We start from the raw sequence: 14,939 nt of genomic DNA, 5'->3' as shown, positions 1-14,939 counted from the left end.
CTGCCACTAAGCTGAGGACATACCAGGTATTGAAGAAATCTTGGGTGTCTACCATATACCAAAGCAGGACACTTCCTCTCTGGCTGATGGCGCGTATTCTGTGTGTCTTCCCTTCCTTGGGACCACTCTTCCACTGCCACAGGTTTTAATGCTGTAGGTTAAATACCTCTACATGTCAGCCGTTCCACCTGGCAAGTCCAAGTGGACCTCGTCAACCCAAGATGTTTTCTAGTGAATTCTCTGCTAAACGTTTTACAAAAGGAGTTGGCTTTTGTAAGGTGAGCAATCACACCTAAGTATGTATGTATGTATGTACGTATGTATATTTTTTTAAGGGTCAGATTTTATTTTCAAGTTTTCTTGTCACTTCTACTTCTTTGAGGTTCACTTCTAATTTACGTACAATAAGAAATGCTTCCCGTATTTCTAATAAATTCCCCCATAGGAAAAAAAAGTCTGAGTGAATTAGACTATGGGATTATTGCCACATTAACAGCAGTGCATTTCATTTGGTTGTGTTTGAGTGTTTCTAGTGTTAACACCGGTGCATCTAGGAAGCCTTCATAAGTCAGGACTTGATAAAGGAGGTTATCAATCTATGACTTGAAAGCCAAAACAAAACAAAATGGGTGTTCAGCTGGAAAAATAATGAAGAAACGCTAAGAACAAAGCCATCGTTTTCCCCAACCACTCCTTCCTCAGACTCTTACCATACTGCATTCTACATGCTCTTTCTGGAGGACCAGGGAAGGCCTCAAACCTCATCACCACTCCTGTAATTATCAGTTAGCCAGGCCCAAATTGAGCCTTAGAGCTGAGCAGCTCAGCTCTAAGAGCCAGGGCCAGGTAATGAGCTTAGTTCCCTAGCAACCTGTACATAAGTATTCCTGATAAAATGGATTACATGCTGCTGACGAATCCCAAGTAAATATCATATTGACCCAACAAAGGAGTTAATTTGTACCTTCTGCCATGCCATGGGGGTGCTGAGAGAATTCTTCATTCTCTGTTTATATTATCCCTGGAACATCATGGTAAAATAAAATGCCCCAATGGGGTCAAGAGTAGATGTTTCGACTTCTTATCGCCCCTGCAAAATAAAGGTCTCATAACAGGAATAAGAGGGTCTGTTTTTCCTTCCATTGCTTTCCCAATACAATTCAGATTGCCTAAAATACTACTCCCCAAGGAGTTATTCCAGAATGCCCTGAGCAACAGACATAAGTAGTCACTCCACCGTAAATCAACCAACCACCATTTTATTTACACCTGGTCTCTTAGGAGTTTGTGTTCGTCAGTCTCAGGGGCCTAATCTGCACTGGATATTCAGACAAAATGAAGTTTCTAGAAGCCAATGGAGTGTGAATCCAGGCTCTGCCACTTCCAGCTGTGTGACCTCTCTTTGGAATAATAGGTCTACCTCAGAGGCTTGACTTGAAAATTAAATGAGTTAATAGATATAAAATGTTTGAAATTGAACGTGGAGTATAATGAGTCCTATAGAAATTGTTGCTATAGTATTGTCATTATTGAGCCAAGGACGACCCTGAAATGGAAGGTGAGGACTAGCCCACCTAGATGACCCCTGTCCCCCTTTCTCAGACCACCACAAGGGCAGTTTTGCCCAAGATATTCTTTACTGGAACCAGTAACCTCTTCCTCTCACATTGGGGACCTGGCCCCAATATGTGACCCCCTCCATCCACCATCTCAGTCATAGGAAGGAGACAAAGTGTCTAGCAAGAATTCACTAGAATCTTGTGGATGAAACAAAGCATTTAGAGGGGATATACAGAAACCACTGTCATGGCAACCTTGTGTTGGCCCTAGTTCAAGTTATGGGTTGGGGAGTCAGAAGGATGAATTACTTAACTCCTAGGAACATATAATCACAGGCGTGTTCCTCACACCTTAACTAGTTACACTTCTAAGTGTAATTGATTTCATCATTAAGAAAAGATTTTATAATTAAGAAAAAGGATGTAACAGAGCATTCATTTTCTAGTTGAGCAGACACTTCTTCAAAAAGGATGGCCCCTCCTGATGTACTTATGAGAGGAACAGACGAATTCAGAGAATGGGCCACAGCTATAGTCAAGGACAATCTGGGCTCAGGTTAGGGGACAGGTAATATATATTTTCTCTTTGTTTAGCTAGTATGCCTGGGGGTCAAATCTACCAACAATGGGGGCTCAAGTCTGTTTCATGAACAACTGGCCCACTGGTCAGAAGAGGTCATCATTATAGGCAAACAAAGCAGGACAAAGCTCTCTATCCAGTTTGGGGCCTATCTTTTTTTTTTTTTTTTTTTTTTTTTTTTTATATGAAGTTTATTGACAAATTGGTTTCCATACAACACCCAGTGCTCATCCCAAAAGGTGCCCTCCTCAATACCCATCACCCACCCGCCCCTCCCTCCCACCCCCCATCAACCCTCAGTTTGTTCTCAGTTTTTAACAGTCTCTTATGCTTTGGCTCTCTCCCACTCTAACTTCTTTTTTTTTTTTTTTCCTTCCCCTCCCCCATGGGTTCCTGTTAAGTTTCTCAGGATCCACATAAGAGTGAAACCATATGGTATCTGTCTTTCTCTGTATGGCTTATTTCACTTAGCATCACACTCTCCAGTTCCATCCACGTTGCTACAAAAGGCCATATTTCATTTTTTCTCATTGCCACGTAGTATTCCATTGTGTATATAAACCACAATTTCTTTATCCATTCATCAGTTGATGGACATTTAGGCTCTTTCCATAATTTGGCTATTGTTGAGAGTGCTGCTATGAACATTGGGGTACAAGTGTGGGGCCTATCTTTGTAAAGGATATTGAAATTGTTAACTAGGTAAGACAGAAGCTAACATTTATTGTGCCTTCTGTGTGCTAGAAACTGTGCTATGCTTTAATGAGAGCACAATAATACCTCCTAGGAGCTCTTCCGATGTGGCACCATTAGTCATTGAAAGTATGTCAGAATTTGGAACCCTGATGAAGAAGGAAAGCCCTGTGAACGTAAAGGCTTTGATCAAGTAGAAGCCTTTACTGAATTGAGCTCTGAAAAGGGAACACTAAATAGAAGCACTGTTCATTGATTTCATCCTTGTTTTTCTCTCACATTAGCAGCAAGCAAGTCTGGAAGGGTCCTGTGTATGGTTCCCAGTGAGTTGCATTTTCAAAGATCTTTAAAATCCTATAGATCATGCTGTCTAATTCTTTCTGTGTGTCCTCCCCCAGCTTTTATGATGAGTGAGGAAATCAATGCCCAGAGAAATATCTAAGAACCATCAGTGTCAGAACCAGAACAAGAACCAGAATTCCTTGATTCACAGTGCCTTCTTTCCTATATCCCATTTTCCCTACAAATCAACAGGGCACAAACACACACAAGTAGCTGAATGGGACATACCCACTGTCTGGCAAGATCTCAAAGTCAAAGCATTAATGGCCAGCAGGGCCATCTGAAGTACCTGAGACCATTGTAACAAAAAGTTCAGGTTATGTGAGGAAAGCCTGTTGCCTAAGTTGAGCAATCTCAATAGACTGACTTCTCCAAATTGCCCCATGTGTAAAACATCAGTCTACTATCAAAATTCAACATGAATCTAAAAATGGACACAGACACACACACACACACACAGAGTAAATCCCGAAACCCAGCAGATGGTGTTGGGGGAAGGTGGGAGGTCTGATGTCAACCAATGAGGAAACTGGCTTTGTTTGGTGAATGGGTTCGATGACTTGGCCCTCTGGTTTTAGATTTCAAGTTGAAACTTTGTATTTAAATCTGATCCTGTGTGCCCATGAACTGTGAGCAAAGGACACCTTAGAAGTGTGTAGGTCACCGAACCCAACTGGCAGCTATCTAAATTCACATTTCTAATCTGTCTGGGATTACACCACCAATATTTTCTAGACTATCCAAAGGAACACTCTACTTTCTTCACCAGCCTTTCTAGATGCAGAGGGAAGGTCAAATGGCCTGTGGCAATTCTTCCTTCAGAAGCTCTCTCTTACTACCTCTGGACACATGTGGGTTATTGAAACAGCCTCTTTCCCAGTATGTCTGCTTTTCCTTTCTCCCTTTCGTCCCTGGCACACGGAGGCGTCACGCTGCACTAAGTCCTCACTTCCCATGTGACCTTCAAGGAACCTTTTATCTCCAGAGTAAGCCCAGACTGTTTGCCGGGCATTGTAAGATCTCCCCAGCTTGGTCAGAACCTCCTCAGGAAGGCGTCTTTCTCATGCCCTCCCACTGTGGGCTTCCTGTTTCAGCACAGCCATTGCTCTCCTTTCATTGGCGGGTCTGTTCCTGGCAAGCCCTTCTTCCCTGTGGCTCCCTGTGCTCTGAGCCCCAGATCTGTGTGAGCCTGGCCAAGCTGTTGAGCACCCCAACCTCAGTTTCCTCATCTGCCCAAAGAGACGGCAGAAGCATCACACCCCATGAAAGTTTGTGTGAGATTACATCAGTTCTATGCAAGACTCACCACATAATAGGTGCTCATTAAGTAGAAGCCTCTCTGTGCCCCTCATCACATACTATATTCTCAGTTACTGATTGATGTATATTTTATCTACTCCCCTTGAACAGAAGAGTTACAGTCCCTGCTATCTTCCAATGGCACCTGATAGGGTGCTGGCACAGAGCAGAGCTTCATGACCAACTTTCTCGTCATCAGAGTGGCATATCCTAGCCACGTTCCATCTACTTCCCTCTCTCTCTGTCTCTCTGGTAGAAAACCTTCCTCAGTGAGCCAAAGTGGTTTATACACTTGCTTCTAGGTACTGTTTTCTGCAAATGCTTGTATTAACCATCCAACCCATTCAGAGATGGCACTCACAGAGAATACGAGAAATCTAGGTTTTAAATCTGCTTCCCCAAATTCCATCTCTACCTAAATCTCAGGAATGCGCCTGTTTTAGTAATGGAAGGACCTTTGTAATGACAGTCTTCAGGAACCGCTGCTCCATATAAACATCAGCTTGCATATGGGTAGGTAAAAATCATCAAGATTTATTCCAGACTCTCAGAAGTTACAGTGGTTTTAAACTGTTGTTTTGTTTTGAAGTGAAATCCCCTCTTCAAATGATAGGTTACTTGGAATCCTAATGTGTGAAGAAGTTAGAAGTGCTCCTTTGGGAGAAGGAGGCAAGCGAGGGTTCCCTTGCCACGGCATATCCAGGGTCTGTGTGTCCTCATGCGTGTGCACACACATGCAGGCACACACCGCACCTCCACAAAACCTCATGCAAAAATTACAGCTTAGAAGAATATGCAGATAGTTTAGGAAGATACGGGTAAGTATATTCCTTAGAGGTGGAAAGAGCGTTTAAATCTTACTCTGCCATATGTCAATGTCAGGTAGATTATTTACAATTTGCACTCGAGTTTATGTTCTAGAGAGAGAGAAATGGCAATAGAAAGAGGCAGTTCTGTTGCAGAGAGGCAAAAGCCATTTCTGGGCAGCACCTTCTGGTTCACTTCCTGCTGACGCAAGCTCCACAGGAAGCCAAGCATGGACTGATGGCCTGCAGCCCCCAAATACAGCATTTCTCTACAAGAGGCCCTCACATATTGTAGAGACCTTGGAAATCATTTGATGGAAGAATAGTGACAATGGGGATGGTTATACGCTGTCACCTGGTGAAAGTTTATTATATAGAATATCAACTTTATAAATAAACAGATAACTACTTTTAAACTGAAAATACATCAGATACTAGTCATTAGAATCACTCTTATTTTCTTGAGCTTTTCTGAATTTTCCAAATCTTCTACAATGAACAAAAATGCTCTGTGATAAAATTTAAATATTTTTTATTTTTTTAAAGTTTTCATTGGAGAGCATGAGAGAGAGCATGTGCACATACATGAGTGGGGGAGGGGAAGAGAGGGAGGGAGGGAGAGAGGGAGGGAGGGAGAGAAAGAGAGGGAGAGGGAGAATGAATCCCAAGCAGGCTCTGTACTGTCAGCACAGAGCCTGACATGGGGCTCTTTTAACTCATTTAACATGAGATCATGACCTGAGCTGAAACCAAGAGCCAGACGCTCAACCAACTGAGCCACCCGGGTGCTCCAAAATTAAATGTTATTTTTTAAAAGCCAAGGACAACAGTTTCGGAAAGAAAACAAAGCAACGAGTTCTGGGCAGTAGGTGCATGCCAGCACTTCTCACACCGTGGCGCAACAAACATGTTCCAGTGAAGCTTTGAGTTCCATAAGGCCAGGAAACATAACTATCTGGTTCACCACTAACTCCCTCAGCAAGTAGCATGGTGCCATGACACCCATGGCGTGGTACATAGTGGTTGCTCAGTAAGTGATGGCTGAGTGGTCAGGTGTGAGGACCTCATCCTATTCCTGCCCATTTCGGATATATGGACAGTCCCTGATTTCTGATGGCTCAATTTATGATGTTTGTGATTTACGATGTAGTGAAAGCAATATGCTTTCAGTGGAAACTGTACTTCAAATTTTGACCTTTACACAGGCCAGTGATTGCGGTACTCCCTTTTGAGGCTGGGCAATGGCATGAGCCCCAGTTCCTAGTCAGTGACATGGTCACCAGGGTCAACAGCCCACGTGCTTACAACCAATCTGTATCCATACAACAATACTTCAGGACAGTATTCAACCAATCACATGAGATATGCAACAGTTTGTTGTAAAATAGGCTTGGTGTTAGATGATTTTGCCCAACTGTAGGCTGATGTAAGTATTCTGAGCATATTTTCAACTTATGATGGGTGTGTCAAGACATTACCCCCTCATGTAGAGAAAGAGCTCTAATTCCTGTGCCTAGGTCCCTTTCTCTTCCCTTCTCTTGCACTCCCAGAAAACAGACACATTTCCAGAAACGGTCTGATAGATCCTACTGTATCTGCCAGCATTTTTTTAAATTTCAATCTCACTGTGTCCAAGTTAGATAGAACTATCATCCTTAGACCGTTTCTCCTATGTGTGATAGCAAATGGAGACAGGGGAAAGGAGTTTGGAGGTGAGGCTATCTGAAGTAGAGGATTTGAACAGTAGGAAGGAGCTCCACAGAATAATGTGTGAACAAGGGCCATCAGGAAATCTCCATTCCAGGGGCGCCTGGGTGGCGCAGTCGGTTAAGCGTCCGACTTCAGCCAGGTCACGATCTCGCGGTCCGGGAGTTCGAGCCCCGCGTCGGGCTCTGGGCTGACCGCTCAGAGCCTGGAGCCTGTTTCCGATTCTGTGTCTCCCTCTCTCTCTGCCCCTCCCCCATTCATGCTCTGTCTCTCTCTGTCCCAAAAATAAATAAACGTTGAAAAAAAAAATTAAAAAAAAAAAAAAAAAAAGGAAATCTCCATTCCAATCTGGATTCTATTACAGACAAGTTGTAAGGCCTTGCTGGGCCTCAGTTTCCCGTCTGAAAGAGAGAGTAACCATACTCGCCTCCCAAAGACACATTTAGGGCATGTTCAATGGCTGATATAAGCGAAAGCATTTTTAAAAGCAACTGTCCATTTTTAAAAGCAACTTTAAAAAGCATTTTTAAAAGCATTTTTAAAAGCAAATGCAAGGTTTCCTTAGAGGCAAAGAGGCAGGAGCATCGTAGATTAAGAGCCAACATGCATACCTCTCTGCCCCCAGGGCACATGAACATTAATTAACTCTATAACCTTTGTTTCATCAGGTAGAAGGTATCCTGGTATGTTTCAAGACCTGAGTCAGATCCTTCTCCTCTGTGAAGCCTTGCCTGATTATGAAAACTCTTATCTCCTCTGACTGGCTTGGGCATGCCTGGCCTGTCCGCACATAGACACATCCTACCAAACACACACACACACACACACACACACACACTTTCTCTCTCTCTCTCCCTCTCTCTCCCCACCCACACTTCCTCTCTCTCTCTCTCTCTCTCTCTCTCTCTCTCTCTCTCCCCTCTCAATCCCCACCAGCCCTCCATGGCCTCAGACCACCCCTCCTCAAGAGAATTGAATCTGTCCGCCATACTAGTTTGATTTGCGAGCATCTTGATTACCAGGTGGCTTTCTGACCCACACGCCAACTCATGGTGTTGAACATGTCAGTCTACTCTTGTGAGGCACCAGTTCCAATCAAAGCTCCTCCAGCCCCTTCCACGTCTGGCTGCCTCATACAAGCACGCTCTAGTAGGAGGCATAGTTTGTTCAACCGTTTCTTGGCTCTTATAATCTGACACAGTCATCGGTTTTTCAAAATATCTCCCAATGGCCTAATTTTTAACTTTGCTTTTTGCTTTTGTGTTTGCCATCCTACAGAAACAATGATCAAAACAAACATCAGGGTTCCTTGCAACTGTCATTTTTTTCCCTATGCTGTCAACACCCCTGCTCTGTAGTTCTCACCCTACGCTCACACGGATTACTAAAACTCATTTGAAAAATGTCTCCAGTTGCTTTTTAAGGATTTTTCCATTCTGCATTTCCCCCAGGGCAGCGAGGGAACCTGGCCAAGGGAGATTCTCTAGGAGTTCACCCTCTGTTTCCTTCACAGCAGCTGAGAGAGGCACAGCCCTCCAGGAGCTAGCTTCCCAGGCCTGGCGGGAAATGCCAAAGGGAGGGGGATGGGTGCGATGAGGTAGAGATTAATATTTTTAAAGAGGAAAAATCGTGGATGAAATTACTCGAGACAAGTTTTATGGGATCCAGTCGGAAGCAATGATTTCACAACGGGGTTCATACATAGAATCTAAAAATGCCTGAGAATTTTATTTCCTGTAACTACAAAAACAAAAACAAAAGCAAAAACAAACCCATCACTCAGTGGCTCTCTCGTCCCTAAGCTTTCTGTGCATGAGTGAGAGGCCTGAAGAGGCAGTTCCTGAAGTCACTCCTTGCCCTAAGCCCTGACTTTGACCAAACCTGTAACTTGTGGAGCTGCACTGGGTGCCTCGCCCAGTGAGGTTGGCTCATAGTACAGTAGGTCTGGAACAACATGGCAGTTGGGGTGCGCAGCCCCTGCACAGTCAAAAATCTGCATAGAACTTGACTCCCCCCAAAACTTTACCAATAATCTACTATTGCACAGAAGCCTTGCTGAGAACACAGTCGATGAGCACATATTTTGTATGTAATATGTATTACACACTGTATTCTTACAATGAAGTAAGCTAGAGAAAAGAAAATGTTATTAAGAAAACCTTGAGGAAGAGAAGACACATTTGTAGTCCTGTACTGTCTCGAAAATAAGCCGCACATAAGTGCGCCAGTTCGAGAGCGTGTTGTCCAAAGGCCAACTGTACTTCCGCCCCCTCTCTACCAATCATCTGATTTCGCAGGTGCAGGAATTTTCTGAACATCCTCTAGTCTTCCTCTCCTTCACTGCTGTTGTTCAGCCATTTTCATTTGCTTGCGGAAGTAGGGCACAGAAAGAGGTGAGAGTTCCAGCGTTGGGAAAACAGTGTCGAAGAGGAGACTGGTTGATAAGTTCTAGGTTTCCTCAATCATCTCTCTGCCCTTATCCTCTTTCAAATGCCACCCATGCTTTGAGGTCCTGGTTTTGTTTCACCTCCTCTAGGAAGCCTTTCCAACTACCCTTTGCAGGGCTTCAAATTTCTCATCTCCATGGCCCCATTAGAAGAGCTGTCCATCACTCCACACATCTGTCTCCCCAGTAGAAGTCATCTCCCTGAGTTCGGAGTTGGTATGTTTGGAGCTTTGTAGCCTCAGAATCTAGCAGTGTCTAGCCTATAATAGATGCTCAAAAAATACCTGTATATTCATTGAAATCATTATGGACACTACTTTTTTAACCAAGAAACAGTTATTGTGTGTGAAAATAGTAAATACCATTGATAGCAGTTTAACATCATCCATTTAAAAGTCATCTGGAAGTTTTAAATATGAAAATTTTAGTTTCTCATCTGCATCAATAGATGATACTGTAATTCTGGATGGCTATGTCAATCTTGATGAGCATAATGCCTTTATGAAATGAGAATTACATTGAGGGTTCTTTAGTTGTGAGAGAGAGGATCTGATAGAAATGAGGGTTCTCTATCTCAGCTGGAGTTGGAAGTCCCTGATCCACCTTTCATACTATATATTTGATAGTTAATTAAATACAGTTTTGTAGCTTTCCCTAGTTCAGGCTACTCCACCAGCCCCAAGAGCACACAGCATAGCAGGAACTGAAGTCAAATATACTGGTTTGAATTTGACTGAAATTGAAGTTACTGGCTTAATTTACTGGCCTGTCTGCCTTTTCTTACTAGCACTGGAACAATGGAGCTGTTTCCTTTGCTTTTCTTCCTTCCAGATCTCCAGAAGGATCAGAGTATATGAACCAATGGCAGGTAGGCACGGCACAGAAAAGGCCAAATTGGCCTTGAATCGTACCTTCAGTGGGCTGTGAGGATCATATTGAATTCACGACTTGACATCATGACTGGTGCCAGTAGGTTTATATACTCATCACCATTGGTCACCACACCAGACATGGCACCCACACCTCACACACATTTAAGTCCCATCGGGCAATCTGTATAATAGTGTGTGGCCTGAAGCTATGTGCAAACTATCAAGAAGTTCTAAAGGTGTGTTTCTATGGGGGCCTTTTCCCCTACACACTGAAAAACAAAGGCTCACCTAAAAGTAATTAAACCCGACTTAACATTATTGCTGCTTTGTGTGTCATAATTAAGTAAGAATGAAAGAAATCTTAATAGGATTGCAATCAGATCTCACATTCCTTTATCATGTATTAGAGTCTTAGTTGAAACCAGGTTCAGGGTCCTTTCTTTTCAGGAAAAGTGAAATGAAAGCAAGACTGAGCTACGGCTACTGAGCCCAGCTCCTGTTCCCACCCAGACCCTGGCCCAATCCTTCCCTCCTCACAGCCTGGCTTGAGCACCCTCCCCACTCCAAACCCCAAGAGCACCTCTTCTCTGAGTCCTCCTGGTTTGAACACCCACCCAATACTCTTTGCTGCCATTTGTTTACAGAAAGAGTATAAACTCCCCATTGCTTATGGAGTAAACCCCTCCACATTTTGCTGATAAACCTAGAGCCAGCACCTACCTCATAGTCAGGTGAGTGAATAATAGCTACTCTTTAAAACCATGACTACTGGGGGCACCTCGGTGGCTCAGTCGGTTAAGCGGCCGGCTTCGGCTCAGGTCATGATCTCATGGTTCCTGGGTTCGAGCCCCACATTGGGCTCTGTGCTGACAGCTCAGAGCCTAGGCCTGCTCTGGATTCTGTGTCTCCTTCTCTCTCTGCTCCTCCCCCACTCATGGTCTGTCTCTCTCTGTCTCTCAAAAAAATAAATGTTAAAAAAAACATGACTACTGGTTGTCAGAGGAAAAGTCACCTTTTCTAGAAGTTGGGAGTTCATAAAATGATTCTTCGTAAGATTGCTTTCATTAATAAGCTAAGGTCCTTCCAGTGAAGTTAAAATATGATTCACTTTCAAAAACTGAGATGAACATATGTCTGCTGTGTAAAGTGGGGTGTGCTATTTCTCTATGGAATAATGGTGGCAGGGAAGAGGTGGGGCAAAGTTGCTCCTGTAACTATGGCTACCTGACATCGGCCTGAGAAAAAGAGTTAGTAAATATCTGAACTACTAAAGTCTCTTCTCTCCCCAACCCCATGCTTCAGCCATCCAGACCCCGATCACCATGTGTCAGTTTGGGTATTGTTCTCCCATAAAGGAAATCCATGGTGTTTATTAAATACTGCTTTGTGTTCCAAAAGCTGCCATACAGTGAGGAACCTTGGCCTTGATATTCTTCAATGCACAGAGGAGAACACTGCTGACATGGAAAACATCCATTCCCATATCTCACTTATTCAACAAGAGGTGTAGGAAAGCTGACCCTTCACTGTGGCTTCCCAAGAATGTTGAACCTCTTGGCAATATGTCCAAAGAAAAAACACCAGTGTGGATCTCTACCCATGAAACCACCTCAGACAGGGAAAGAGATGGCTACCTGCTAGGGGTAGGGGAAGAGGGGGAAAGCTCCCCCCACAGAGGGGGGCACGGTGCTGGGTCAGGCAAGAGAGAATATCAGTGTGATATCAGAGCAAGGTCCCACTGGACTAGGAGTCCCAGAGACCAGATGCTAACTCCACTGTGGCCAAAACAGAGTGTCTATAGGCAAAAGACTTCTACTTCATTGACATCTGATTTTCTCACTGGTGCAAAAAGTAGAGAAGAGATAATTTTTATAAAATCTTCCAACCCTCCAATTCTGATAGTGAATACCCACCAAATGTGAGGCCCTGTGATAGGTGCCATGGAAGATAAAGACTTACAGGACACATTTTTTCATTAATCTAGAATTATACTCGAGTGGAGAAAAGAAAAAGTTAACCATATGACTGATCCTCTTTTATCATGTTGGGCTCCGCATATGTACACATACATGCATAGACCCACAAATATTAGGAATTACATAACACATTTCAAAAACAAGGATAGCTAATGACTCCTGCACCTGTTCAGAAAAGGGATTTCCAGATTTTCAGAAGGTGTTTCTTATCTTTCTGAGAGATCAGAGGGATAGGAAAAATCCACTAGATCACTGTTTCTCAGTGTGGAATAGGTGATTGTATAAGTGGAGCTTGAGATCAAATAATTGGGAAATAGTAGATCAAACACAGGCAATCTTTTTCCCCCCCATTGCATTTCTTCTCAGGGACTTAAACAAGCAAGTACATGTTGAAGCAGTCTAGAAGAAGTCAAAATTTCAATTTCCCAAACTATGGGCCAAAGGATCCTTTATTCTTAGAATTTCTCAAGTGATGAGGGTTCAGAGAAATATCCTTTGAAAAACAGTGTACCAAAGAGACTGTAAATTCCCTGAGGTGAGAGACTGGAGATACCGCTGTATCTCCAGTACCTGGCACATGGGAAGAAGTCAATAAAATATCATAAAATAAAAATTTGCCAAATGACCAATAATAGTTGAATTCAAAGTGGAAGAACATCATGGCAGTGACATAGAGGTGAGAGTATGCCAAGGGGCAAGAGATCGTGTCTCCATGATGGTGCCCTGTACTGTCTGGGCTCCAGATGGGCACGGGGGAGTTTCAGGTGAGGTTGCCTTTGCCTTCTCAACAAGCTAAGGACGACAAACCCATAAGCCACCATAAAAGACCTTCACTCCCCGCAACAAAAGGGGTAATAAAACAGGAGCTTCATAAAGAATGTTGGCATTTCTCTTCTTTAGTAACAAACAGTAAGTTAAAAAATCAGTTACGATAGTCATTGGTCAGACTCCATAATGCAGCTACAAATTATTTTCATTTCTTTACTGCCACCTTCTGGTTCCCAGGCTCCCACACAGCCAGCTGAAAATGAGCATTGTAAGCACTTGTCCACATCCTCTGCCTCATATGACATTATACAAGTCAGAAGTGGTCAGGGCAGGCTTTACTCCTTTTCATTTGATCTGAAGGCAACAGAGAACTTAAATGATTTGCCTAATGATAGAAAGTTAGGAGAAGAGCAAGGACTAATCACGCCTGTTGTTTTTTCCAGGGAGCAAACACTGGGTTTAGCCATTTGGCTTTGTCCAGCTGCATTTGCAAAGTTCTATTGCCCTCTCATCCCTTCACGAGCACAACCCTGAATGGAAAATTCCGCACCCTTAAAAAAGAGGATGCCGTTCAGATGTACCCTGATCTTTTCAAGGGTAAAATCCATGCCACTTCACAAGGCCTGTTAGAAAATAATGGAGAGGGTCTATAATTGATGTTTTTAATCAGACATCAAGATACCATCACATCATACAGCTCTACCTCAAGATGGTGGCTTCTTCCTAGACATACCTTGGTCTGAAAGCAGCAATAGAGTTGGGTTAGGTACGGGTGTTTCCGCGCCAGAGCCAAAATCCTCTTCTCTGTCATCGTGCAGTCCACATCATCATCCTGGAGGATGACATCCTTCTTTAAAACTTTCACAGCATATACTTCATCTTTGCCTTTCAGCTCGGCCAACATGACCTGCAGTGAACCAAAACCACTCATAGCAATCTATCCATGCATGGAATCCAAAGAAGAAACACAAGTCAATCTCTAGCATAGAAAAAAAAGAAGCAATACATATCTGTTAAATAATTGTTCATATGTTCATATAGATTTGTCCTGCTTATAATCATACTATTTCACATATAATTTTATTTAAACGAAAGTGATTTCATAAGGTTTCATCACCTACATCGTCACCAACATTATCAGGGATGCTTATATTTAACTCAAGTAAACATATTACTGGAGCACCTAGGTGACTCTGTTAAGCATCTGATTCTTGATTTCAATAAATAAATATATATTTATTGGATTGGGTGTTTTTGTACATGTACTTTTTTTTTCAACCATATCCTTAAGCTAGAAAGTCTTAGAAGTTGACTACAGGGTTAAATATTTTGCACATTTCTTGAATTTCAAAAAGGATGTACAACAGAATTTGCCATCAGGAGTGGAGAGGTGCCTTAGTTTTATGGCAATGTACCCACATTGGGTGTTTTCACTTAAAAAGCATTTTTGCTCATGTAACAGGTGTGATATATAACCTCCAGGCTGTTTTAACTTGCAGTGAAACTTGTTTTTAATTTTTAAATTTTGTTTAAATCCCCATTAGTTAACATATAGTGTAATAATGGTTTCAGGAGTAGAATTTTGTGATTTATCACTTACTCATGCCAGTAAATGCCCTCCTTAATGCCCATCACCCATTTGGCCCAACCCCCACTTACCTCCCCCTCCAGCAACCCTCAGTTTGTTCTCTGTATTTAAGAGAAACTTGAAAAAATTTTTCCTCTAATTGTGTGAACTGTCAATTTATATTTGTCAAGGTAACTTTGTCTAGTTATCTACTACTTTATATTATTTTCTTATGAGTTTGTAGGAGTTTTGTATATAAAGATGCTAACACTTTGCTTTCTGCAAAGGTTTGTCTAGGCCTGTTTTAGGATTTTCTGTTCTATC

General features: G+C 42.7%; 1 protein-coding gene across 1 annotated transcript in view; it reads right to left on the bottom strand.

The window, feature by feature from the left end:
* Positions 1-14,939, bottom strand: part of PRKCE (protein kinase C epsilon) — a 499,091-nt gene that overhangs the window by 137,932 nt on the left and 346,220 nt on the right. The window contains exon 10 of the mRNA XM_047067544.1: positions 13,782-13,955. Coding sequence (XP_046923500.1) covers positions 13,782-13,955 — 174 coding nt within the window. The remainder of the gene's footprint in view (positions 1-13,781; positions 13,956-14,939) is intronic.

This window comes from Lynx rufus, unplaced genomic scaffold, assembly GCF_022079265.1.
Source record: "Lynx rufus isolate CCGP_SWC_20201006 ecotype Redwood Valley unplaced genomic scaffold, mLynRuf1.p SCAF_8, whole genome shotgun sequence".
Taxonomy (NCBI): domain Eukaryota; kingdom Metazoa; phylum Chordata; class Mammalia; order Carnivora; family Felidae; genus Lynx; species Lynx rufus.
This window is presented reverse-complemented; position numbering and strand designations above follow the sequence as displayed.